We start from the raw sequence: 26905 nt of genomic DNA, 5'->3' as shown, positions 1-26905 counted from the left end.
CTGCACTCAAACAGTAAGATGAGATTTCAGAGAAAACTAGAGAGGCATTTCAGACTAAAAGTGATTTGACTGAGTACTGATTTTCATATAAAGGTGATCCATTTAAATATCTAACACTTAGGGATCCAAATCCAGAAAAGCTCAGGCCTATAAATTTAAATTCAGAAGTTACCTGAATCCAGGAAATTATATAGTAGGAGCTATAAAAGTAAATGAAAAGCAAAGGTCCTCAATAAAAGCTAAAGATTTTCAATAAATATTTGCTGAATGGATGAATAAATGAGGGAATTGAAAGAGAAAGGAGAGTAGCTTTAGGGAACAACCGTAAGAATATGAAGGCAAAAAAGGCGTTACAACTATAACTGAGAAAGGGAAAATCAGAAGTCAAGAAAGAAGAAATCTTCAAAGGAGTCAACAGTGTCAACAGGAAAGTCAAGGAAAAGAACGGAGTTCAGTGAGATTCTTCATTCCTAAGTTTCGCTAAATGGTATGTAGTTTGCTTCCACTGAGGTTTCCAATCATTAGCTTTTGCCCTTTTACTCCTTCATTACCAGAATTTTATCTTAAAATTAACTCTCTCCAAATTTGAATGTTATTGTATAATTTTATAAGGCTACGTGCATGTGAGGTCTTTTTAAGGCAACATGTTCACAACATACTACTGATGGTAAAAAAATGTCATAAATAAAAGCAACAAAGGTTAATTCCAGACCATTTCTTAAATCATGAAACTTACTATATTACTCACATTGTGCATCTTGTGCAAAGACCTCAAATCTAGAACACACTGATTCTATCCAAAAAAGGGCACTTAACTCAGTTCCAATATAAAATAATCCTTTTTTTTTTTTTTTACTATTTTTACTATTAAATTGCAGAAAACTAAATTGCCAAACAAAGCTGATTTTTAAAATAAGCATTTGCAGAAATAGATATGCCAATAATAAAAAGATTCTAAGAAATAAGACCTTAAAATTAAGTCAAAAAAATAAAGTCAAAGAACTACCAAAATACAGACTCCCCCGCCCTGCCAAAAAAACCCCCACAAAACAACAAAACCAACAAAAATGTACACAGAAAAGAATTTTCAATAACTTAAAATATTTACCTTTTTAATTCTTTTACAAGGACATCTAAGTTTCACCTTTTGGTTGCAATTAAAGGGACATTCACCAGGATGGCACATTTCTTTGCATCTATGACCACAAGGAAGCTAAAATAAAACCAAAATTAAACAATTACATATTTATATTTTAGTCATACTCTACCTCCCCTTTTCCCAGCAACTATTTTAAGAAAAAGTCCATTACAATAGGGTAAATAAATCCTGGATAACTGGCTGATTTTTCAACTTTTTTCTTTTGGATATAAATTACCTTAATTCCCAGAAATGCTCAATATTCTCCCTGGTTCCACTCTTAACAGTACATCTTACATCACTCTTGAGGCTAGTTAGAGCCATGTAACTAAGTTTTGGCCAACGGAATGTAAGCGTAAGTGCTTTTGTGCCTTAAAGCTTCTCAAGAGCACACATCCATGTTCTTCCCTCCCAATGTGCTGGAAATGAGGATATCTAGAGCAACAGTGGGGCCCATGACTCAAAGAGAGCAGAGCTGCCCTGCTAACTTGGGTCCCTGGATCTATACGTGGAGCATTGTGACACATCCACCTTCCCTTGTACTGTTATGTGAGAAAGAAAGAAAATTTCCCTGTCCTTAAGCCACTGTATGGTGAAACAACTGCTTAGCCATTTACTCTAAAAGGCCTGCAACTATGTATTAAAACATACTTAACAGAGAGCCAAACCAATTCAGTAACTGCCGGGATGTCTATGTGCTCCTTGACTTTAATTATTTACTATATCCTCTGATCCCAGTCAAGCTTTCAGATGAAAGGGTTCTCTCCTTCTTTCTATTCAAATCTTACGTGAAATTCGACACACAGCTTAAATCATCATAAAAGCATGATGTGAGTTTGCCTACATTTGAACAATAACAGTAATAACACAAGAAATCCATTTCTAAACTGTTGTGACATTGCTTGTATTATCCTGAACTTAAAAAAAAATTTTTTAAGCACTTCATATATTTCTGTCTCTCCAACCAGAGTGTAAATAAAAGATACCCATTGGTTAGTGGTTAAATTTCAAAATCAGACTGCCTGGAACTGAATCCCAGACTCTCTGTTGACTAGGTATGGGTCCCTGGGTAAGCCACCTGACTTTTCTGTGCTTCACATGTAAAACTGGGAAGAGTAATGGAACTTTATAAAGCTGTTTTGAGGATTAAATGTGCTTAATGTATTTAGCTTTCATAATAAAGGTTATTATTGTAAGTTAGTTAAAGGCAATGGTCTTATATTTCTTTGTGTCTCTCATATTCATTAACAAAGATACTTAAAAATAGTGGACACCTCAATTAACATCTGAATCCTGAATTCTAATCTTTATGATTCACCAGATTGATCCTTCAAACTACTGACTCTACTACCTACTTTAAGAAATTCAGAATCCCTTTCCATCATCTTTAGTCTCTCTCTAGTATGCAACTAGGTTTCTTTTTCTTTAATTTTTAGCTGAGACATTCATACCAAAACTAAATTTGGATTACTCACACTGCATTTTCACTAATCCTAGCATAGTGCAGTGCTGCTAGAATGAGCATTCCTGGGCCACTTCAGTTTTGCTTTTCTCTGCATCGAATACTAGGCTCTCAATACTGCTTAACAAGCTCAGTATTTATTCACTATCAAATACCTGCCTCAGAGTGGCTGCTTCAAGTATCCTTCACTTCACTCTCACCTACATTCCTGCCAGTGCCTCTAGCCTGACTTCATAAACAAGACAAACATTTGGCATTAGCTCACCATCTATCCTTTTTCTCCCTCAAAATATGTCTCTACAACCTCTTGTTCTTTCCTTAATCTGGGAGGTAATTACATCAGTCATTTTCTCTAAAACTAACTAACCACTTTAACTTCCAATCAGTGATTCTGAAGTGGAACGTGAATAGGGAAGCATATCAGAATCAGTAAGTGAAAATCTTGTTGAAATTACATAGAATCGCGGCTACAGTGTGGTCTCTTACTGATCAGTGTTCTATCTCTTCAATGTGCTGGGACTTACGAAAGGTTAAGAACCATCAGTCTAGATGTTCTATCTTTCTTCCTCCTAAAAGACTTCACGCTCACTCTTCACAATTTCACCAACATCTTGAAAGTATCTCTTTTCTCTGGCTGGGTCTTCTGCCTTCAAAATATATCTCTTTTCTCTAAATCCTTCACTTGATCCTGTCATCCCCATTTGACAATTATTCCATGAATCTCCTTGCCTTCCACGTCCAATGCTGGTAGAAGCTGAAGACATAAATTGGGATGGCTGCCTGATTCACCACAATTCCCCCAGGAGCCATGGCCACAGCTAAGCTACCCGTCCCTGTTCCCTGCTTGTTGCTGACTGTGTTAAGGGAGCCCCTGGACCCCAGGTGGGCCAGATTCTCTCTCCTGACCACGTGAAAACTTGAAAGGGAGAGGTGCTGGTTTGAACACAGTCATCTCACTACAGAGACCCCTGAGCTTCTGCTGCCAAGCCCCTTGGGACTGCCTAGATACTGCCCTTCCCAAAATTTGGCTGTACAGCATTTCCTTCAGAATCTGTGAACTGTCCCTCAATATCCTCCAAACAGATCTTCTTTTTGCAATAAGTCAGCCAAACTTATTCTGTAGATTGCAAGGAGGAGAACTGAAACTCATATAGAAGTGTACTGTGCTCATATCCAACATATGTCCCACAGGCAAAGTAATACCTTTAGTCCTGAAAAGGTATTCAAACACATGAGTAATCATGGAAATGTAAACTAAAATCATGAGATGCCATAAGATTGGCAAAACTTTAAAAATTTTGACACTACCAAGTATTGGTAAGGATATGAAACAAAAGGAGCTATAAAATCCTGACGGTAAATTGGAAAATTTACTGGTTACATATAATTATTTTGGAAATCAGTATGACTTTAAGTTGAAATTACACATTCCCTATGACCAACCAACTGCACTACAAAGAGAAATCTATACACATAATACCAGAATGTACAAACAAGCACATTCATAACAGTATAACAACTCTACCTATCTACCTACAGTAAAATAAATAAACTACAGTATATTCACAATGGAGTAAATGGACTACAGCCACACGTAATAAAAATGACAAGCACAATGTAGAGCAAACAAAGCAAGTCACAAAAGTTCATACTTTTGAACTTTAAATATAAAATTAGGCAAACAATCAATATTGCTTCCAGATATACACATAGTAAAAACTTTAATTTACAGTAAAAATTATAAATTAAAGCAAGGAAATAATTATTATAAAAGGCAAATGGTGGTAACATAGAATAGAGGGTGGGAACTACACTAAGAAAGGAACTTTGGTAGACTTCTGAGATGCAGCAATGCTAAATTTTTTGACCTAGGTGGAGTTACATGGTGTTCACTTTTTAACCATTTGTTAAACTGTACATATATGTGTTATGTACTGTTGAGTATGTAATAATTTCATTATTTAAAAAAAATCAAATCACACGACCATTTCCCTGTTAGATGTGCAAGTATGTATTATCTCAAAAGCCAGGTTATATTCTGAAAGAGCAGAAAAGTAGTCCCAAAGAAAGTTGATTAGAATGTATAATATATAGTGACTGTATCTTCATTATAGATTTCACAGCAAAAAATAGGGGTTTTTCTAAAACATTCAACCTTGATATTCATTTAAAGATGAGATATCCTACCCCTTCCACTCACAGTGAGATGGTTTTCTTCTACTCTACTCAGCCCTTAATATCATTCTGCTAGCACTTTGGTTAAGTCATACCAAATGGCTTACCAATAAGCAACACGGTCTAGTTCAAAATGTTTCATTTTAATCCCAATAATTTAAAAATTTAAAAAGCTCTCTTTAGAAATACTTAAGGAAAGCTTGAAAATCAATATTATTTGTGGATAAATACCCATACCATAATCACCATAGCCAGCACATCTATAGCACTTACCATACACTAAGACCTTTACATGTTATTAACTCACTTAATATGCAGCACTCTAAAGTGAGTATTACTATTGCCCCCATTTTACACATGAACAATCTGATACAGAGACATTAAACAATTTGCCCAAATAAAAAACAGAAAAGCTTGCATAGGAATGATAAAACCAAATTCAGAAATAATTTTTAAAAGTAGAATTGTATACGTGGGGCACAATTTAAATAAAAGTGCAGTTCTTAATATCTTTATATTTCCTTTTAGTTTAATTCAAACCTAACTGAACAGTCCAATAGACACATAGAGTGTATATCAAAGCAGTAGTGGAGCTGGAAGGACATGCCTATGCCATTCCCACAGTTCACACCTACACTCACACTCAATATACATTTACCAACTACCTAATATGTACAACCAGGGAACCAGAGACTGGATATAAAGACAAACATGACACAGTTCCTGCCCACAAGAAATCTACAGTATGGAAAGGGAAGGAGAAAGCAAACAGGAATTTATCAATGGATCAGAATTTGTCATAATCCCATACCATACCTCTGAGTCTAAGATATCTATGGCAGATTCAAAAAGACATAGTTCTTGGTTGATCCAGTGTATGACTTGATACCATAGCCTACTGGTTCTCAAAGTGTGGTGCCAGACCAATAGTATCACCCTTATATAAGAGCATATTAGAAATGCTAAGGGCTTCCCTGGTGGCGCAGTGGTTGGGAGCCAGCCTGCCGATGCGGGGGACGCGGGTTCGTGCCCCGGTCCATGAGGATCCCACGTGCCGCGGAGCGGCTGGGCCCATGAGCCATGGCCGCTGGGCCTGCGCGTCCGGAGCCTGTGCTCCGCAACGGGAGAGGCCACAACAGTGAGAGGCCCGCGTACTGCAAAAAAAAAAAAAAAAAGAAATGCTAATTCCTGGGCTTCCACTCCAGACCCACAAAATCAGAAACTCTGGGGTGGGGCCCATTAAGCTGTTTTAACAAGCCCTTGAAGTGATTCTGATGCACACCAGAGTTTGAAAATCACTGCTGTAGTCTTATCAATGTCAAGAGAACATAAACTAGAATGAGTTCTATTAACCACAGTAATACTCACCTGTCCACCCCTAGACTGTTCTAAACCATAACAGCCATTTGGATTGTTCCCAACCTAAGAATACATTTTTCAAGAAAGTCCAAGGAGACACTAGCAATACCAGGGGCTCCAGAACGGCCTAGATCCCAAAAATGATGAGCATGAGAAAAAATTTTTTAAATAAATAGTGCCCACTCATCTCCAGTCCCACCAAATGGTGTAACAGGATCACAAACGAATCATAGCCAAGTCAATGCTAAATTGCAAATTAGCAATCCCTGAATTCAATTTTATTTCTAACTGCAACCTCATACTGAGTTACTGTGTCAGATTAAAAATAAAACATTCTTAACTACTTATTACCTGGAATTTTAATCTGGACAGAAGAAAATTTATTTTAACAAGGGAAAACTTAGAATTTGAAGAATTCAGAAAATTAAACTTGAAATATCCCACGCCTCTAGTTTCACTCATATAACAAAGACAGGATTATTTGTCAGATTTTTTTTTTTTTTTTTTTTTTTTTTTTTTTTTGTGGTACGCGGACCTCTCACCGTCGTGGCCTCTCCCGTTGCGGAGCACAGGCTCCGGACGCCCAGGCCCACGGGCCATGGCTCATGGGGCCAGCCGCTCCGCGGCACGTGGGATCCTCCCGGACCGGGGCACGAACCCGCGTCCCCCGCATCGGCAGGCGGACTCTCAACCACTGCGCCACGGGGGAAGCCCCAGACAGGATTATTAAAATAATCATTTATTGCTTGAAATGTCTCCCTTTTTGTAATCTTACATAACTTTTAAAATTCGCAGGTTCAATTTCCAATAGTTGTTAAACAGTAATCCATAAAAAGTGTCCAAAGTTTTAGTTAAAAGGAAACACTGTAAACAAAAAGGCATATCATGAATTGATTTCTTTTTATTTAATCAGAGACAATACTGTATTTAAGACTTCGTTGTCATCTCTTCCGATTCTAAATAGGATGAGAAACACTTAGATAAGTATATAAAGACAAATTAAAAGAAAAGAGGTGCTATTAGTACATCTATAAGTCAAAAGAATTCCTTTATAAATGTCCACCCAAATCAAATAGCCGTCACTTCCCTACCCCCGACAACAGCAAAAAAGGAACAGCCTAACTGTTAAGTTGGCCAAGGAGAGATAGACTACTTTAGTTTCTCAAATCACTGCTGAGATAAATCACCAACCAGTGAGTTTTTACCTTTTTACTCTGAACAATTTTTCTGAACCACTTACGATAAATTAGTTTAAATACAACGCATATACATGCACCAGAATCTCTAAAAGCAAAACTTTATATATGAATGCTTTATATTAATTAATTCAAGATAATAATGAGCTTTAAAGTTTACACACACACACACACACACACACACGATCTGCTTTTTCTACTGTGGATTTACTGTCCAACTGCCCATGAGCCACACGGTTCTTTATCTATTTATATTTTAAGGTGGGTAAACATTAGGTCAATATTTATTGTATAAAGTACATAAGCTATCTTCAAAACTGTTTAAAAAAATCTTCAGTCATTCCTGGTCCTAATATCCCCAAATTTCATAAAGAGATGTGCTTCTACCCTAACCATACGCTTCTACAGACAACAATCACACTTCCCTTTCTGTACCCACATTTCTAGGGGTCTAGAAAAGACCTGGAATAGGATGACCAAACAATAAAAGAGAAACAATGCCTAAGAAATACAACGTAAAAGTTTCTATTAAATCTTACCTCTTTAGGACACTGATTTTTGCAACAACTAAGGAGGTTCTTTTCATTTACATCAGCTGTGGTTATTTTTCTAAAAAGATGAGAGGAAGTTTTGATGACATTCAAACAAAAGTCCATTTTATAGTATGGTTTTTCTAAAAAATAACTCACAATTTCAAACATATCCATAAAATTATCTTACTTATTTACTTCATTTTTTAAAGAAATATTTTAATTGTATCTCATCTGTAACATCCTCAAATTACTTAACTGTTTAGATAATTCAAACCTTCTAGCCCTGTATCTTCCACCAACAAATCAAATGCCAAAAATGGCAACTGCTGCAAAAAGGAAGTACAAAACACACACAAAATATCATCTACGCCTGGCCTTGCTGCAAAAAGGAAGTACAAAACACACATAAAATATCATCTACGTCTGGCCTTTAACAGTTCCTGCTAGTTATCTCTCCCTGTAGATCAATCATTATTCCTAATTATAATTCTTCATAAAGCTTCTACATAAAAGATTTAAAACTAATGGTTCAATATGTTACTTAAAAATTGACCAAGGGCTTCCCTGGTGGCACAGTGGTTAAGAATCTGCCTGCCAATGCAGGGGACGTGGGTTTGAGCCCTGGTCTGGGAAGATCCCACATGCCGCAGAGCAACTAAGCCTGTGCGCCACAACTACTGAGCCTGCGCTCTAGAGCCTGCGAGCCACAAGTACTGAGCCCACGTGCCACAATTACTGAAGCCCATGCGCCTAGAGCCCATGCTCCGCATCAAGAGAAGCCACCGCAATGAGAAGCCTGTGCACCGCAACGAAGAGTAGCCCCCACTCGCCGCAACTAGAGAAAGCCCGCATGCATCAACAAAGACCCAACTCAGCCATAAATAAATAAATAAATAAATAAATTTATTTAAAAAAAAAAATTTGACTGAGAAAATGCTCACCCAGATTTACTTCTAAAGAACAGGGAAAAAAATGTTACTTCAAATTGAGGAGTTTAGGCTATTCAGTGGGAAGTGCAGTAAGCTTATTAGAAAAACTTTTTTTCAGTTGATTTTGGATTAAGCTATCTATTAATGTTAGAAATTGATTCAGATCATTTTAGATCAATCTGTGCTTTTATATCTGTTTTCAGTGCGTAATTCAGAAATAAGTCACAAACACCAATGAATAAAACTACTTCCTAACAGACAGCTTAACGGTAGACACTGCATGAGTCAGTAAACAGTGACAATCTAAAAATCCCCATCACCTGTGTCTCACTTTACTCTTCCCCATTACCTTCCTTCTCCTTTCCTTTATTCTTTCTTTTCCTGTTCCCTTCACTAGACATAACTGCCAAAATATACCATAAGTTTAGCTTCACTAATGTCAAAACTATTATCTTAAGTATTTGTATCAATTTAGCTATAAATGTACTCTAAGATACCACATGCAATTTTCCGGGCAAAGTTGCATGTAATAATAACAAAGTTTTTACTCTGGCTCTATTAAAGTTGTATATTTTCATTCTTACAGGTAAGGTGCTCACCTCTTAAGAGCTAATATCACTTTGTTCCTGTTACTCTATCATTAGGAACAAGCTTTTCAAGGCCTGCATCTTTTATATCTAATTTCTATAGAAGCAATTACATGAAGCAGAAAAGGACCAAAAGGAAAAGATGACTTATGAAATTATTCACTGAACTGAAAGTAAATGAAATTATCAGAACAAATACTGAGACTGAAGAATTCTATATAAAAACATATACTTTAAACATGCATTCAAGTAACGAAAGAAGCAACTCTGGATAGCTATGGTAATGGAAACCACCTCAATCCAAATATATCCACACATTTCCCCCCCAAATCATTCAATTCATTAATAACAAACAAAATCATTCAAATCCCATGACCTCAGCAAAGCCAGAAGACAGAAATTTCTACAAACTTCAAATTACCTGTAAGTAGAAAAACACCAATTCCTAGCAAAGCTATTTCTCAAGCTCCCATATAGCAAGTCTTTTCAGAGAGCTTGGTAGAGTTCTGGAAAAACTGAGCAGAAAAGAGAAGAGGGGCATTGAGCTAACATCACACCAGAAAGACAAAGTCCACCATAAATGTAAAAATACTGAAAAAGTCTTGGTGGATCAGAGCACCAACTAAAGAGAAGAGACTTTTAAAACTGTGCAAGAATCAAGGAGCCAATATTGGAAAGGCAACATTCTGCAGAACAAGACAGTAAAAAGGGAAGGTGCCCTTTGGAGACGACATGACAAAGGGAAAAAGAAGAGAGGGAAATTTAGGACCCTGAAAGACCAAAGAAAACAACGTCTTGGGACTTCCCTCGTGTACCAATGGTTAAGACTCCCGTGCTTCCACTGCAGGGGACACGGGTTCAATTCTTCATCAGGGAAATAAGATCCCTCATGCCGAGGGGCACAGCCAAACAAAACAAAACAAAACAAACAAAAGAAAACAAAACAACCTCTTCTCATCAGTCATCACCCATTAATAAAGCAATATTGTCCTCTTAACTCTCCCTACAAAACTTATAAAACTAAAAATTATAATTTTTTAAAATTTCAACAAAATAATTTTAATATTTAAAAAGAATAAAATTTTACTTTCCTATTTAAAGCATGAGTCCAGAGTATAAGAGACAAAAACAAATTTAAGATAATATTAACAGGCATTTTTCTGCAAGTATTTATGCTCAAAAAATCAGACATAAACTCATATTCTCAAATTTAATCTGAGGGCTTCCCTGGTGGCACAGTGGTTAAGAATCTGCCTGCCAGTGCAGGGGACGCAGGTTCAAGCCCTGGTCCGGGAAGATCCCACATGCCGTGGAGCCACTAAGCCTGTGCACCACAACTACTGGGCCTGTGCTCTAGAGCCCGCGAGCCACAACTACTGAAGCCCGTGCTCCTAGAGACCATGCTCCGCAACAAGAGAAGCCACTGCAATGAGAAGCCCGTGCACAGCAATGAAGAGCAGCCCCCACTCGCCGCAACTAGAGAAAGCCCATGCGCAGCAACGAAGACCCAACGCAGCCAAAAATAAATAAATTTAAAAAATTTATATATAAAGAACATTTAATCTGAATAAAATATACTTACAAAAAACCCACTTTATAGACTTAAGTGAAATGGAGCTGAACAAGTTAGGTTAATTACATTCGATCATGATTAAACAGAAAAAAGTGTAATTTTTTTCTCCCTCTACATAATCCACAAGCAAAAAATTTCATTTTTAAATAAGGAAAATATAGAGGTCATATCCTAGTATAAATGCCACAACAGCAACATTTGTAATAAACAAAAGCTACCTTTTAAATCTATGATTTAAAAATTGTGCCTAAGTAACTATGTGCAAGTCAACTTTTGATCCAACAAAACTCTAGCTGACACTGTTTTTTGAACAATCTGCTATAGGAGTGCTTCTCCTGTTTTTTTTTTTAAAGCAAATTTTTTTCTAACAAAATTTATACAGAATCCCCAAGTGGAAAAAAGCAGAACTGTCCCGGTTGAAATCAAGGTAAAGTATCTAGAAGATGAAATAGTCTACATTTCTTCCTTCCAGATCTCTACTGGAAAATCTAGGTCTCCAGCCCCTAAGGACCACCCTGAAAAATATTCCTTAAAGTATTCTATAAAGAGTTCTGAATTATGAAAATATACAAGTTAAAATGATTTTAGTAAAACAAGAATATTTCTTCAGTCCACTTACCTACATTCCACATAAAGACTTGTGATCTTGCAGTGACATTTTACTCTAAGCATATGAACACAGGGAGGACACTCTCCAGGGTGACATGGCAAAACACACGGATGAGGACAACCTGGCGGCCGTGATTTAGAGCACCCTTCTTCACATTGAAGGCATTCTGGGCCAGCCTGATAAGTACCAAGGAAATAAATCATCTAAATACAGAAGTCTAACATTTCTATATATGTTAAAGTTATAAAATTTATATATCCCATTAAAAGAAAGTACTTCTGTAGCTCTTAGAAATAGTTAATAAAATGGTGCCATGTTCACTCTTTTAAAAATATTCAAAATGAATAACAGCAAGATCATCAATAGGACCATTATTCACAAAGATTTTTATGTCTACAAACCTCATTTGATCAAACTGTCTCACCTTTAAAATGGACTTGTGATTACATTAAGCATCCCTATTAAAATGTAAATTACTTCTTAGTCAGTGGCAGAATAAAAAAAAAACAGAGTAAAAACATTTTCCACCCTAGAAGCATGATCATCACCTAACTAAAAAAGCAACACACAGGCTTCCCTGGCGGCACACTGGTTAAGAATCCGCCTGCCAATGCAGGGGACGCGGGTTCAAGCCCTGGTCTGGGAAGATCCCACATGCCGCGGAGCAACTAAACCCGTGCACCACAACTACTGAAGCCCGTGCACCTAGAGCCCGTGCTCCACAACAAGAGAAGCCACCACAATGAGAAGCCTGCACACCACAGCAAAGAGTAGCCCCCGCTCGCCACAACTAGAGAAAGCCTGTGCGCAGCAACGAAGACCCAGTGCAGCCAAAATTAAATTAATTAATTAATATAAAAAAGAAAATTAATTATCTCCCTTTCATAACCAATTAAAAAAAAATCACTTGGGAATCTTGTTAAAATGCTGAGGCGGGGCCTGAGATTTTGCATTTTTAACAAGATTCCAGGTGATGCCAATGCCACTGGTCTGTAGACAACACTCTGAGTGGCAAGGGTCTGTAACATACCTAATATAGAAGAAATGCATGTGTATAACTATGTATGTGTGATTATGTAGGTATATATATGTTTTCTTTTTAATTTGTTTTTGATGACAGACTTTCCTCAAAGAGAAAATATCCTCATTCTTCTTTCAATCAGTCAAAAAATATTTCAGCCCATGTTTGCTTGCAAAATACACACCATTGCGATTGCCATCACCCTAACACCTTTCCCCAGTTAACCACATTCCCACTCACTACAGCCAATGAATTAGGGTTATATTTGCTGCTAATGGTATCAATCAGAGGCATTCCACATAAGAATAGCATTGACTGAACTGAGATCTGAGGGTAAGGCAAGGGAAGGAAAGAGAGTAGAGCAGACGTAAGAAGCAAAAGAGCTTTGATTTCAGTTAATTCAATAAACACTTATTGAATACCTGCTGTGTTATAGGCTCTGTGCTATACCTCAAGGTAGAAACTGCATTAAAAATTCCAAAGGCATGTGGGTCAAGAGAGACCTATTAAGAGCCTTTCTCCAGTGGGTCTCAATAGGGATGTTACAGTAAGGAATTAATTTTTAAAGTTTCTGAATTATTTAACCTTTAATACATAAATGAGAATGATTGCAAAGTTATCCCCCAAAATAATATAATTTCCACTCACTTACGCTGCAGTAGCCTTCCCTGAGTGGGAGATAGGGTGGATTTGTAGCTAAATTGAGAAGAACTGTACATAACTTATAACCCATATTTTACCACAGGCACTGACTGCCTAGGAAGCCATGTTGGGATAATCCAAGGTAATTCCCCAAACATGTCATATCACTTCTTCAAATGAGTTTTTTCTGATTCATCTGATATTCTGGAAGTCTAATGGAGGAAAGCCATACAGCAGCTATTCTCTAACTAGTTAAAGTGGTTTTGAATCATTGTTAGTTTGATTTTATACTTTTTCATTTTATCATGAGAACATTTTTATTGAGGATCAAGGCATGACTCAGTGAAGAAATTATAAGCAATACGATTTACATATATATCTGCACATGAGGAAGAATGACACTATAGACATTTATGTTGTCATGCATTACAATTACCAAATCAAAGACCAAAATATCTAATAATGCAAGTGAAATTTTCAATAACACAATTCATAGTAACAATTTAAACACTTGTAATGTTACTTAATAATAAAATGAAGCTTAAAATCTTTGGCTTATTCCTCATTAAGCACACTTGCTAATATTATTATGATTCCCTATAGAATGGAAACCTAGGAAAAAATATTAATTATTTTAAAAATAAAATTTAATATTAATTAAAATGTGATCAGCTACATTTGTTTTTCCTTGTGAAATGGCAATTTTTAGACATCTTTGAATGGTTGATTTCTCATATGCTTGTAAAATGCTTTCAGTAAATTTCACATAACTTATACATATCTCGTATCTGTGATGGTATTTACTTCCAACAAAAGACTGAGAATTTATTAAAATTGTGAACATCTACCACATGTATTAGGTTTAAAAAACAGCTGAGAGCAAATGCTCCAGACTAAACTCAGAGATATAAATGGATAGCAGTAGAGGTGATACTGCTACTTACTATCTAAAAAGAGACACAATTTCTGTACTTTTATCATAAAATCAAACCCTATGTATTAACCCAGGTATAGCATGTAAACAGTACCAAATTAAAAGGCATATTATTATGAACTAGCACAAAGATACAGAGAGATATACACCAAGCTGTTAAAGTTGGTTGTCTGAGGAAAGGCAAGGAAGGAGAAGGGATGAGGGCAAGAAAAAGGAAAGAGAAGTTATAGCAAAATGGAAAGTATTTATGGCAAAATTACTGAAAAAAATGTTTCAAGCATACTGTAAGCATGTATACATTCAACCCAAGGACATTACCTTGTTTTTGTCAGTGCAGGAATCAAATTCAGTTACTTTGTGGCACTCTTTCATACATGTATGATTCTGACAATCTAAGGTTCGTCCACAAACTCTCCTACAAGAGTAGGGTCCTACAGTGTGGCATGGTAGTGGGCTCACCTTAAAATTTAAGAAAAAAAGGAAAATCAGCAACACAGACACACACACACACACACACACACAACCTATTGGAAGCATGTTTCAAAAATGACTGTTATCATTTGAGAACAAGTTTCATCTAATACATTTTCATTAATAATTGTTATTATCAAAATCAAAGTAACCTATCCAAAAAAATCCAAAGAATGAATGCCAAGGAGCAAAACATTCTATTCCTAAAAGGGAAATTCAATGTAATGATTCTGCAGTGAATGCATATACATAGGCTAATTCTCAAAAGCACTGTGTATTTTAAAAATTAGTAGACAAACTCTTGTACTCTTTAGAGCACTAAAAAGACAATACATTGACTTTGTTATTTCTAACAACCATCATATAGAAGAGGTACATAGATTACAAGCTTTACTTAAAGTTTGTGCCTGTAACTCACCTCATGCTTCCCAAGACACTCCCTGCAAGAAAAAAATAAAATGAAACATTATACAGTCTTCAAAAAGAATATTTTTAAAGCAAAGATGCTAACTCTACTAGTTTTTTTGTTAAGAATAAAAAATAAGCACATAGGTTGCAGGATACAAAGTTAATATACAAAAGCCAATTGTTTTCCTGCATACCAGCAATGAACTACTAGAATTTGAAATTAAAAACACACCACCATTTATACTAGCACACATAAAAATGAAATACTTAGATATAAATCTAACAAAATAAATACAAGATTTATATGAAGAAAACTACAAAACACTGATGAAAGAAATCAAAGAAGATCTAAATACATGGAGAGATATTTCATGTTCATCTATAGAAAGGTGCAATGCCGTTAAAATGTCACGTCTTCCCAACTTCATCTAGATTCAACACAATTCCAATCAAAATCCCAGCAAGTTATTTTGTGGATATCAACAAACTGATTCTAAGGTCTATAAGGAAAGACAAAAAACCCAGGATAGCCAACACAGTACTGAAGAACAAAGGCAGAGGACTGACACTACCCAACTTCAACCCTTACTATAAAGCTACAGTGATCAATACAGTACAGTACTGGTGAAAGAATAGACAAATAGATCAATGGAACAAAACAGAGAGCCCAGAAATAGACCCACACAAACATAGCCAATTGATCTCTGACAAAGGAGAAAGGTGATCAAACAGAGAAAGGGTAGTCTTTTCAACAAACGGTTGATGCTGGAACAAAGGAACATCCACATGGAAAAAAATACAAACAGACTTTATACATTTCACAGCAGTTAATTCAAAATGGATCACAGACCTAAATGTGAAATGCAAGACTATAAAACATAGGAGAAAACCTAGGTGACCTCGAGTCTGGCGATTACTTTTTAAATACAACACAATCCATGAAAGAAAAATGGTTAAGTTGGATTTCATTAAACCAAAAACATCTGCTCTGCCAAAAACACTTAAATAAAAACAGGTGAAATGAAAACATAAGCCACAGACTGGGAGAAAATATCTGGAAAACACATATCTCTTAAAGAACTTGTATCCAAAATATAAAAGAACTCTTAAAAACTCAATAATAAGAAATTAAACAGCCAATTAAATAATGGGCAAGATTTGAGCAGAGAACAGACACCTCACCAAAGAGGATATACAAATGGCAAATAAGCATATGAAAAGATGCTCAACATCATATGCCATTAAAGAACTGCCAATTAAAATGAGATACCACTAAACACCTATTAGAATGGCTAAAATCCAAAACACTGACAAGAGCATTGCTGGCAAAAATGTAGAGAAACAGGAACTCTCATTCATTGCTGGTGAGAATGCAAAATGGTACAGCCACCGTGTTAGTCTGGCAGTGTCTTATATAGGTAAACATAGGCTTACCATATGATCCAGCAATAGCACTCCTACATATTTACCCAAATGAGTTGAAAACATATGTCCACACAATAACATGGACATATGTTCTGTGAACATCAACGTTCACAGCAGCTTTCTTCATAATTGCTAAAACTTGGAAACAACCAAAATGTCCTTCAATAGGTGAATGAATAAACAAACTGTGGTATATACATACAATAGAATATTACTCAGCAATAAAAAGAAATGAGCTATCAAGCTGTAAAAAGACATGGAGGAAACCTAAATGCATATTATCAAGTGCAATATGCTAAAAAGGCTATATACTGTGGGATTCCAACTATAGGACATTTTGAAAAAGGCAGAACTACAGAGAGAGTAAAAAGACCAACAGTTTCTAGAAGCTTGAGGGCTGGGGAGGTGAGGGATGAACAGGACGTTCTTAAGGCAGTGAAACTATTCTGTATGGTACTGTAATGGTGGATACATGAGATTATGCATTTATCAAAACTCATGGACCGTACAACTGAAAAAGTAAACCTTTACCAAGGTAAACTATAGACTTTAGTTAATAATAACGTATCAATATCAGTTCCTCAACTGTAAAAAATTCTACTCTAAGAAAGAAATTATATTACCTGGACAGTTCATGTGACAAATAATATTTTTCAACATATACTTCATAATAATAATTTTGTTATACATGCCACTGAAAAATCATTATATCAGAGTTAGAAGGATCTTTATACATATGTTTTTGGTTTTTAAACTGAGATAAAATTCACATACCATAAAGTTTATACTTTTAAAGAGTACAATTCCACACTAACGTAAGATATTAAGGGAAACTGCATGTATGTGGCAGGACCATATGGGAACCCTTTGTATTTTCTGTGAAATTTTCCTGCAAATCTAAAAAATCACCTAAAAAAACAGTCTATTTAAAGAAACAAAACAAATATTTCATTTCCCTTTCAAGGGACTGGTTTAGAAATTGTCTTGTGATCCTATTCTGGCCAGTGAAATGTGAAAAGAGTTTTACTATGGGGCTTCTGGGAAAGGTTTTCTCAGTCTTTAAATAAAGAAGAAAATGATGATTGAAGGCTTAAACAGTGTCCATTTCTCCCTTTGGAAACTTCACTAACTGGATGAGAAGTTTATCAGAAGGGCAAGTAGCCTGAGAGCAAAGAGGACACACTGAGGATAAAATGCAAAGACAGAATCTGGGCCCTTGATGATAAATCACTGAATCAACCAGATTAACCAACCATGAAGCAGCAGTTCTACCTCCAGTCTAACTGTGCAAGGCATAAATGTTACAATGTCACTTTTTATTTAGGGTTTTTGTTACTTGAAACAAAAGGCACCCTAAATGATACAGCACATACTATATGTGTTATATGCACATGTTCAGAATTCTTTTATCACATGGCCAAATTATTATTAAATGTAATGTTATTTTTAAAACAAGAGGGCAAGAAAACAGGAACACTGTACTCTAATAAGAAATTATATTAACTGGATAGTTCATGTGACAAGTAATATTTTTTAATATATCCTTTACAATAGTTTTGTTAGGCATGTCACTGAAAAATCGTATCAGAATTAGAAGGATCTTCATATATGTTTTTCTCCTTTTTAAAACTGAGATGAAATTCACATACCATAAAATGTATACTTTTAAAGAGTACAATTCAGGGGAGTTTAGTATATTCACGAGGTAGTATAACCATCGCCACTACTTAATTCTAGAATATTTTCATAACCCAAAGAGAAACCCTGAAACTATTAGAAGTCACTCCCCATGGTCTCCTATCCTCAGCCGCTGCAACCACTACTCTACCTTCTGTCTCTGTGGATTTGCCTACTCTGGACAGTTCATATAAATGGAATCAAACAGCATGTGGCCTTTTGTGTCTGGCTTCTTTCATTTAGAATATTGTTTTCAAGGTTCATCCACATAATATGTAAATGTATCAGTAATTCATGGATTTTTATAGCTGAATAATATTCCATTGTATGGCTATACCACATTTTGCTTATCCATTCATCAGTTGATAAAAAACTGTTTTCACTTTTTGGGCTATTAATAATAATGTTGCTACGGACATTCATGTACAAGTTTTTATGAATCTATATTTTCAGTTCTCTTGGGCATAGTCCTAAGAGTAAAACTGCTGGGTCATATAGTAACTCTACGTTTAGTCTCCTGTGAAACTACCAAACTGTTTTCCAAAGTAGCTACACCACTTTACATTCCCAACAGCAACGTATAATGGTTCCAACTTCTCCATATCTTCACCAACATATCATAAGTCTTTTTTATTTTAGCCTTCTTAGTGGATGTAAAGTGGTATCTCTTGGTGGTTTTGATTTACATTTTTCTAATTAATGATATCGAGCATCTTTTCACGTGTTTACTAGCCATTTGTAGATCTTCTCTGGAGAAATATCTATTCTAAGCCTTTGACCATTTTTAAATTGGATTATTTGTCTTTTGGTCTCTCAGTCTAAGAATTCTTTATATATTCTGGATAATATACAAGATATATGATTTACAAACACTTTCTACCATTCTGTGGGTTTCTTTTCAATTTTTTGATAGTGTCCTTAAAGCACAATTTCTTGATAATGTCCTCTGACTTCATTTTCATAAAGTCCAATTTATTTATCTTTTCTCTTGTTGCTTATGCTTTAGGTGTCATATCTAATAAACCAATGCCTAATCCAAGGACACAAAGATTTACACCTATATTTTCTTCTAAGAGTTTAATAGTTTTAGTTCTTACTTTTAGGCCTCTGATCAATTTTGAGTTACAATTTATACATGTTGGTCTGAGTTCATTTTTTTCCATGTGAATATTCATTTGTCCCAATACCATTTGTTGAGAAAAGCATTCTTTCCCCCATTTAATTATTCTGACACTCTTGTCAAAAATTAATTGACCATAAATGTATGGATTTATTTCTGGACTGTCAGTTCTATTCCCTTGATCTTTATGTCTATCTGAATGCCAGTACTACAGTCTTTGGTCTTCTTTAATTTCTTACAACAATGTTTTATAGTTCTCAGTGTACAAATCTTGGGTTTCTATTATTAAATTTGTTAAATAAACAAAACATTTGTTCTTCTTAACATTATTGCAAATGGAACTGTTTCTTTAGTTCAATTTTCAGATTGTTCACTGTTAGTGTATAGAAATAAAATTGATTTTTGTATATTCATCATGTTTCCTATAAACTTACTGAACTTATTTAATATCTCTAATAACTTTTGTGAAGATTCCTTAGGATTTTCTATATACATGATCATGTCATCTGAAAATACAAATAGTTTTACTTCTTCATTTTCTAGTCTAATTGCTCTAGCTAGCACCTCTAATACAGTATTGGATAGAAGTGGCAGAATAGACATCCTAGTCTTGTTCCTGATCTTAAGGAGGAAAGCTTTAAATCTTTCACCATTAAGTGTGATGTTAACTGGGGGTTTTCACAGATGCTCTTCATCAGGCTGAGGAAGTTCTCTTTTATCCCAAGATTGCTGAGTGTTCAAGAAAGCATGTCAGATTTTGTCAAATGTTTTTCTGCATCTATCAACTGTCCTTTATTCTATTGATAAAGTATTAACAGTGATTGATTTAAATCAATGATTGATGAATGAATGATTGATGTTGATTCAACTTCATATTTCTGGGATATACCCCACTTGGTCATGATGTATAAATCTTTTTACATGTTGCTGGATTCAGTTTGCTAGTATCTGGTTAAGAATTTTTGCATCTATATTCAAAAGGGATATTGGTCTGCAGTTTTCCTGTGATGTCTTTTTCTGGTTTATTATCAGGGAAATAGTAGCCTCACTGAATGAGTCAGGAAATGCCCCTGCTTAGTGAAGCATTGGTGTTAATTCTTTAAATGTTTGTTAGAATTCACCAGTGAAGTCACTGGTCCTGAGGTTTTCTTTGTGGTAAGTTTTTGGTTACTAATTCAATCTTTTTACTAGGTATATTCAGATTTTCTACTTCTTCTTGATTCAGTTTCAGTAGTTTGTGTGTTTCTAAGAATTTGTCCATTTATCCATGCAAACAGTAACCAAAAGAGAGTAGGAGTAGCTATACTGACCCATCAAACTCTAGCTGGGGAAAATGACTCAAAAAAGATATCTAGAGGAGCGTTTTAAGCAGTATGCAAAATATATTTGGAAAAGAATGAAACAGAGAGGCTACTTTATAGGCTAGGCCTGAAATAATGATGAACTGAAGAAAGAAAAAGGGGAGAAGTTTCTCAAGATACACTTTGAACTATGTCAAAAGACTGTTTTTAAAAGCTAACATTCTAGTACTTACATAGGAATAGGCACTTGACATGGAGGACAAGGCAATGCAGTCTGAATAAATGCTGGTTCAGATGGCTGTTCCCAAGGGCCTGAAGGCTGGTGCTACAAGTAAAATAAATAACAATTTTTAAGTCAGAGGGGTTAAATCATATGGTCGATTTAAGGATCTAAGAAAACAGTTCCACAAATCCTCTGCTCAAGCCGGTTGAAGTTTTTTCAAGTACTCAACAAATTGTGCTTATTGAAATATTTTATTCCATCCTTAAATTCTATCAGATTGTTCCCCTCTAACACGTTTATATTAAAAATTGAGCCAGATTCCAGTTTTTAAATTACAGAACAAAGGCAGTATAGACTCCTTCACTTCTCATAAGCCAAAAGAATAAAACACAGAATTGTAAAATCCAAATTCCACCAATAGAATTTAATCTCCATTATTTTGTTCACTGTTGTCTCCCCAGCATCTAGAAGAATGCTTAACACATAGTAAGAATTCAATAAATATTCACTGAATCTTTGAGGAAACCAGGAGATATTTATAACCCTAAACTACAGTATATGAAGGAAGACTGACAAACTCATCTGTATGATGATTATAACATGACTATCACACTGTTCTTGCAAACATTTATTGGTTTCTCTCCTTTTCTATATTGTGAATTTCTTAAGACAAAAACCAAGTATTATTTACCTTATACCCCAGCTCCTATCACAGTATTTAATACCCAATAAATACTTAATCATTGCTTGTCGAAATGACTAAGTAAAATTAAGAAAATATGACCCACAGCAATGCATTATGTCTTAATAGTACTGTTCCCTTACCCTGCCAGTTTGCTTTATTAATGCTTGATCATGACATGGAGCAGGACACAAGTGACCACATTTCTCCAAAACCTTTCGGCAAGGTTGATGACATGGAGGACAAGAGCCAAAGTGACAGCGATGTTTTTCTTGACTTGTATGATGGCAAGTTGGTGGTCGACTAAATCATAAAGTACAATTTTTAAAATTACTTTTGATCATTGAAGAATTATATCTAAAGTGCAATTATCTATTTATATACCTTCTAATTCCATACAGAATGAGCATACTGTGAATATTAATATTTTAGAACATTAAAGCAAAATTGAAAATACTAACAAAATGAAAAATCGGTATGAATTTAAATCTGACACCAGATGTAAGTCTGTACAGAGCTTTGTACTAACCTGCACTGCTCTTTGCACTTGGGGGGTCTTGTGGTACGTTCTCGGCCACAGGGTACTGTCACCTTTGTATTACCACAATTGCACTTCACATCTACAGTTTCTGGGCAGGGATAACAGCTACCTGAAAAAAAGGTCTGAAACTTAAAGAGAAATTTCCTTAACTACCCAAATTCCCATCAATAGTAGAATCAATAAGTTTAGTATATTCACACAATGGGATACTCTAGGATGAGAATAACTGAATGAACCTCACACATAACATTGAGCAAAAGAAATCAGACACCAAGAATATACAGTATATGATTCCATTTATATAAAATAAACAGGAAAAACTAACCTATGCTGTTCAAAATCAGGATGATGATTACAAAGGACACAAAAAGTTTGGCAAATGCTGGTAATGATCTGTTCAATAATCTGAGTTCTGGTTATATGGTTATGTTCAGTTTATAAAAAGTCATCTGGGCTTCCCTGGTGGCGCAGTGGTTGCGCGTCCGCCTGCCGATGCAGGGGAACCGGGTTCGCGCCCCGGTCTGGGAGGATCCCACATGCCGCGGAGCGGCTGGGCCCGTGAGCCATGGCCGCTGGGCCTGCGCGTCCGGAGCCTGTGCTCCGCGATGGGAGAGGCCACAACAGTGAGAGGCCCACGTACCACCAAAAAAAAAAAAAAAAAAAAAAAAAAAAAAAAAAAAAGTCATCAAGCTGTACACCTGCAATTTGTATACTTTTCTGTATCTACACCGGTACTTCAATAAAAAGTTTTAGAATTTTCTTTAAAATTTGCTAAAAGTTCTGTTCTAAATAACAAATTTAACACATTACTCATTCAAAACTACACCAGCAAAATGGAGCTAAGTCTTTGGAAAATCTAATGTTAGCAATACTCTTTTTGGCTTAGTTTCATACATACATCTATTCAAGTACATTATTTTTAGATAAATTCTCCAATAAGAGTGACTTCTCTCATAAGGTTATTAACAAGTACAGTCAATTTTCCATTACTCGTGCTTTGGGAAAGACTCTAAAATCTCATTTTAGGCTATAATTCCAAATACTTCTCTTCTAAACATTTCAAAAGGAAACATTTTTAGGGTTTCAGCTTTTTACCTTCTTTTGTTATGGGTAGAAATACACAAAGACCAACTGAAAAGAAATTTGTTCAAATAGGCTATAAAGTTCTCTCCAAGGCTTTGACATCATCCTAAGGGCTTTCTTCCCACTCTACTCTTCCGAATAGGCTACCCCATTAGAAATGAAATAATAAGAAAGGAATAAAGAGTCTTCAACTAGGAAGTAAGTATCTCAAGAAATTGCTGCCTAGATGTCAGGACCAAGCAAAATACTGAATAGCAATTAACCTGATAAAAAACAGATTAATGATGAAAAATAGTCTGGTGAAAGCCTCTATTAGTTCAAAACAGTTCCCTAAAACAAAAAGAGGTTAAGAATTTTGATTCAAATAATGATCACAGAGAAAGAAATAAAGTAAAAAGCACCACAGGGAAAAAACACACGTGTATTATACAAATTACCAAATTTATACTTCAGTGTTTTGATAAGTATAATCCAGTAAAGTATTATCTTGATGGTAATGCAAGCCAAGTTTTCCTGACTCACATGATCAAACTTTATTTTGATCTTTCCAAAAGAAAATTTGATGTCACATTTTAAAAAAAATTAATAGTGACATTTATGTCAGTTCTTACTCAGCACATTATATTAATTTCCATACTTAACAATGATAATTTTCATTCACCTTCAGCAATCAAAGAGAAACTTATCAGACATAACCTTTTTGCCACCCTAAACTACAGCATCACTTTTCCTTTTTTAAAATTAAATCTTGAGAACAATAAGGGATAATTTCCCTGAACAGTTTTCCTAATGAACTCATTACAGACACCTGTACAACATGACAGATTAAATTCAAGTAACTTCAGTGATAATATTTTTTAAATGAAAAAGGAGCATACAGAGTATAAATACAGTGACTAGTGGGTCAAAAGTCCAGTAATTCTAGAACCATAACCATAGAAGGCCTTAAGCTTAAAAGAACTATAAGTCAAGCTTTCATATATTCACAGCACAAACATGCAGATAGCACCCTCTCCCTATGAGTTACAGTACAACTTTGATTATGAAGGTATCTAGAATACTGGAAAATGACATAAAATAATGATTCTATGTATCTTATGTAACTGAGTATTAAACAAATGGTACGAGTTGCACAACGGTATCTTCATACACTTTCCATTAAGGTAAATTTTTTTTAGGGGCTAATAAGTGTCTTTTTTAAAAAATAAACATTCTGCCATAAAATAATTAATAATAATTGAACCTGGATCTGATCAAACCTCTAGTCCCACTAACAGTTTACAGAAAATACAGAGGAAAATGTCCAATAATACCACGGAGATGCAATCTGCAAAATCCAGACTCTGTGAAACTAAATAAAGCAACCTAGTTTCTTAAACAAGTGACAAAGGAAAATATATAAAAAGATGGAAAATTATAGAAAAAGAGGGAAATTACAGATTCATAGACTTTAGAGACATCAACCAACTACAATGTCAATCTTACTAAGGTTTCTGAGTCATACAAACTGAAGTAAAAAATGAAGGCATTTATGAGACAAAAAGATATGTGAACACCAGATATTTGCTGATATTAAGAAACAGATGAACTATTTTCAGGTTAAGAATCCATCTTTCAGAGATGTATATTGAAGTATTTATGGGATTTGCTTCAAAATAATACAAGAGGGGGATACGCTTTCAACATTTCTCTACTAAGTATGATGTGTGCTCTACCCTTTTTGCAGATACTCTATATCAGGTTAAGGATGCTCTCTTCCATTTCTAGTTAAGTTTTCATTGTATATGGACGATGAATTTTATCAACTGTTTTTCAGACATTTACTAAAATGATCTCATTTCTCCTTTAATCTGTTAATGTGATGGAAACATGTTATTAGATTTACTAATCTTAAACCAACCATACATTACTGCAATAAACCCAACTTGGTTATGATAGATTAAGGTTTTGGATAGCTAATACTGTAGTACCAGATAGCTGGATTTGAGTGGCAAAAACTTTAATATTTTACAAACATGTTCATGAGTTAGATTGGCCTGTAATTCTCCCTTACTTTCCTTGAAAGATGATATAATGAGCTGGAACACATTCCTTTTTTACATACACTATCAAATAGTCCACAAAGAGATTAAACTTACACATACCTTAAATGTTCATTTGTTAAAAACCTTGTATAAAATCAACTAGGTCTGGTGTTTTCTTGGTGAGAAAATTCTAAACTACTGATCCAATTTCTTTAATGATCATACAACTAGTCAGGTTTTCAACTTAAAGTGAAGGCTATGTTTTAACAGTGGCCTCCAAGGCCCTATACATATTCTCCTTTCCCCAGCAATCATTTATCCCACCATCTCTCTGACCTCATCTCCTAACATGTGTCCCCCTGAACAACCACTTCAGTCCTCCTTCAAATGTTCGTGTCTTAAGGCCTCTGTAATCAAACTACCCCATCCCCATTTGCCCAGGGCTTGATCCCTACTTCTCTCAGGATTCCCCACACATGTCATTCTTTGAGAGTCCTACTCTGACCACACTATATAAAACAGTATATACCATCCCAACTATCACAATTTTAATTTTACTCTAATTTTCTTTCTATACTTGTCACTATCTGATATTCTATATTAATTTGATTGTTTACTTGTATTCTAATTGAGGGAGAATAAAAAAATAAGCTCCATAAAAGCACATACTTTGTCAAAATTCTTCACTCGTAATTCTAGTGCCTGGTACTTAGTAGACACTCAAAAATACTTATTTAATGAATTAATGACTAACTTTAAAATGTTAATGAAATTCAAATTTAATGGGTCAGTGATATAATATGACTAAAAAAGGAAATAAAATCCTTTTACATGAGAACCAAAAAACTAGTTCTAAACTTTACAATTTAAAGACACTGACATTTTTGGATTGGGTTGTTTGTTTTTTTAATATTGAGCTGCATGAGCTGCTTGTATATTTTTGAGATTAATCCTTTGTCAGTTGCTTCGTTTGCAAGTATTTTCTCCCATTCTGAGGTTTGTCTTTTCATCTTGTTTATGGTTTCCTTTGCTGTGCAAAAGATTTTAAGTTTCATTAGGTCCTGTTTACTTTTGGTTTATTTCTATTTCTCTAGGAGGTGGGTCAAAAAGGATCTTGCTGTGATTTATGTCAAAGAGTATTCTGCGTATGTTTCCTCTAAGAGTATTACAGTGCCTAGCCTTACATTTAAGTCTTTAATCCATTTTGAGTTAATTTTTGTGTGTGGTGTTAGGGAGTGTTCTAATTTCATTCTTTTACATGTAGCTGTCCAGTTTTCCCAGCACCACTTATTGAAGAGGCTGTCTTTTCTCCATTGTAAATTCTTGCTTCCTTGATCAAAAATAAGGTGACCATATGTGCGTGGGTTTATCCCTGGGCTTTCTATCCTGTTCCATTAATCTATATTTCTCTTTTTGTCCCAGTATCATACTGTCTTGATTACTGTAGCTTTGTAATATAGTCTGAAGTCTGTTGATTCTTCCAATTCAAGAACATGGTATATCTCTCCATTTGTATCATTAATTTCTTTCATCAGTGTCTTATAGTTTTCTGCATCCAGGTCTTTTGTCTCCTTAGGTAGGTTTATTCCTAGGTATTTGATCTTTTTGTTGCAATGGTAAATGGGAGTGTTTCCTTAATTTGGCTTTCAGATTTTTTCATCATTAGTGTATAGGAATGCAAGAGACTTCTGTGCATTAATTTTGTATCCTGCTACTTTACCCAATTCATTGATTAGCTCTGGTAGTTTTCTGGTAGCATCTTTAGGATTCTCTATGTATAGTATCATGTCA

The 26905-nt window shown here is 35.1% G+C and overlaps 1 protein-coding gene across 5 annotated transcripts in view; it reads right to left on the bottom strand.

Annotated features, from left to right (window-relative positions):
* NFXL1 (nuclear transcription factor, X-box binding like 1) overlaps nt 1-26905 on the bottom strand; it is a 55060-nt gene that overhangs the window by 6540 nt on the left and 21615 nt on the right. For all 5 annotated transcript variants that reach the window (XM_007115208.4, XM_007115207.3, XM_055086000.1 and 2 more), the window contains exons 13-20: nt 21996-22116; nt 21610-21769; nt 20795-20886; nt 15049-15070; nt 14478-14618; nt 11572-11738; nt 7870-7939; nt 1109-1213 (exon numbers count right to left, since the gene is read on the bottom strand). In XM_007115208.4, coding sequence (XP_007115270.1) covers nt 1109-1213; nt 7870-7939; nt 11572-11738; nt 14478-14618; nt 15049-15070; nt 20795-20886; nt 21610-21769; nt 21996-22116 — 878 coding nt within the window. The remainder of the gene's footprint in view (nt 1-1108; nt 1214-7869; nt 7940-11571; nt 11739-14477; nt 14619-15048; nt 15071-20794; nt 20887-21609; nt 21770-21995; nt 22117-26905) is intronic.

This window comes from Physeter macrocephalus, chromosome 7, assembly GCF_002837175.3.
Source record: "Physeter macrocephalus isolate SW-GA chromosome 7, ASM283717v5, whole genome shotgun sequence".
Classification (NCBI taxonomy): Eukaryota; Metazoa; Chordata; class Mammalia; order Artiodactyla; family Physeteridae; genus Physeter; species Physeter macrocephalus.
Note: the sequence above shows the minus strand (reverse complement) of the source record. Positions and strands in the feature narration are given on the sequence as shown.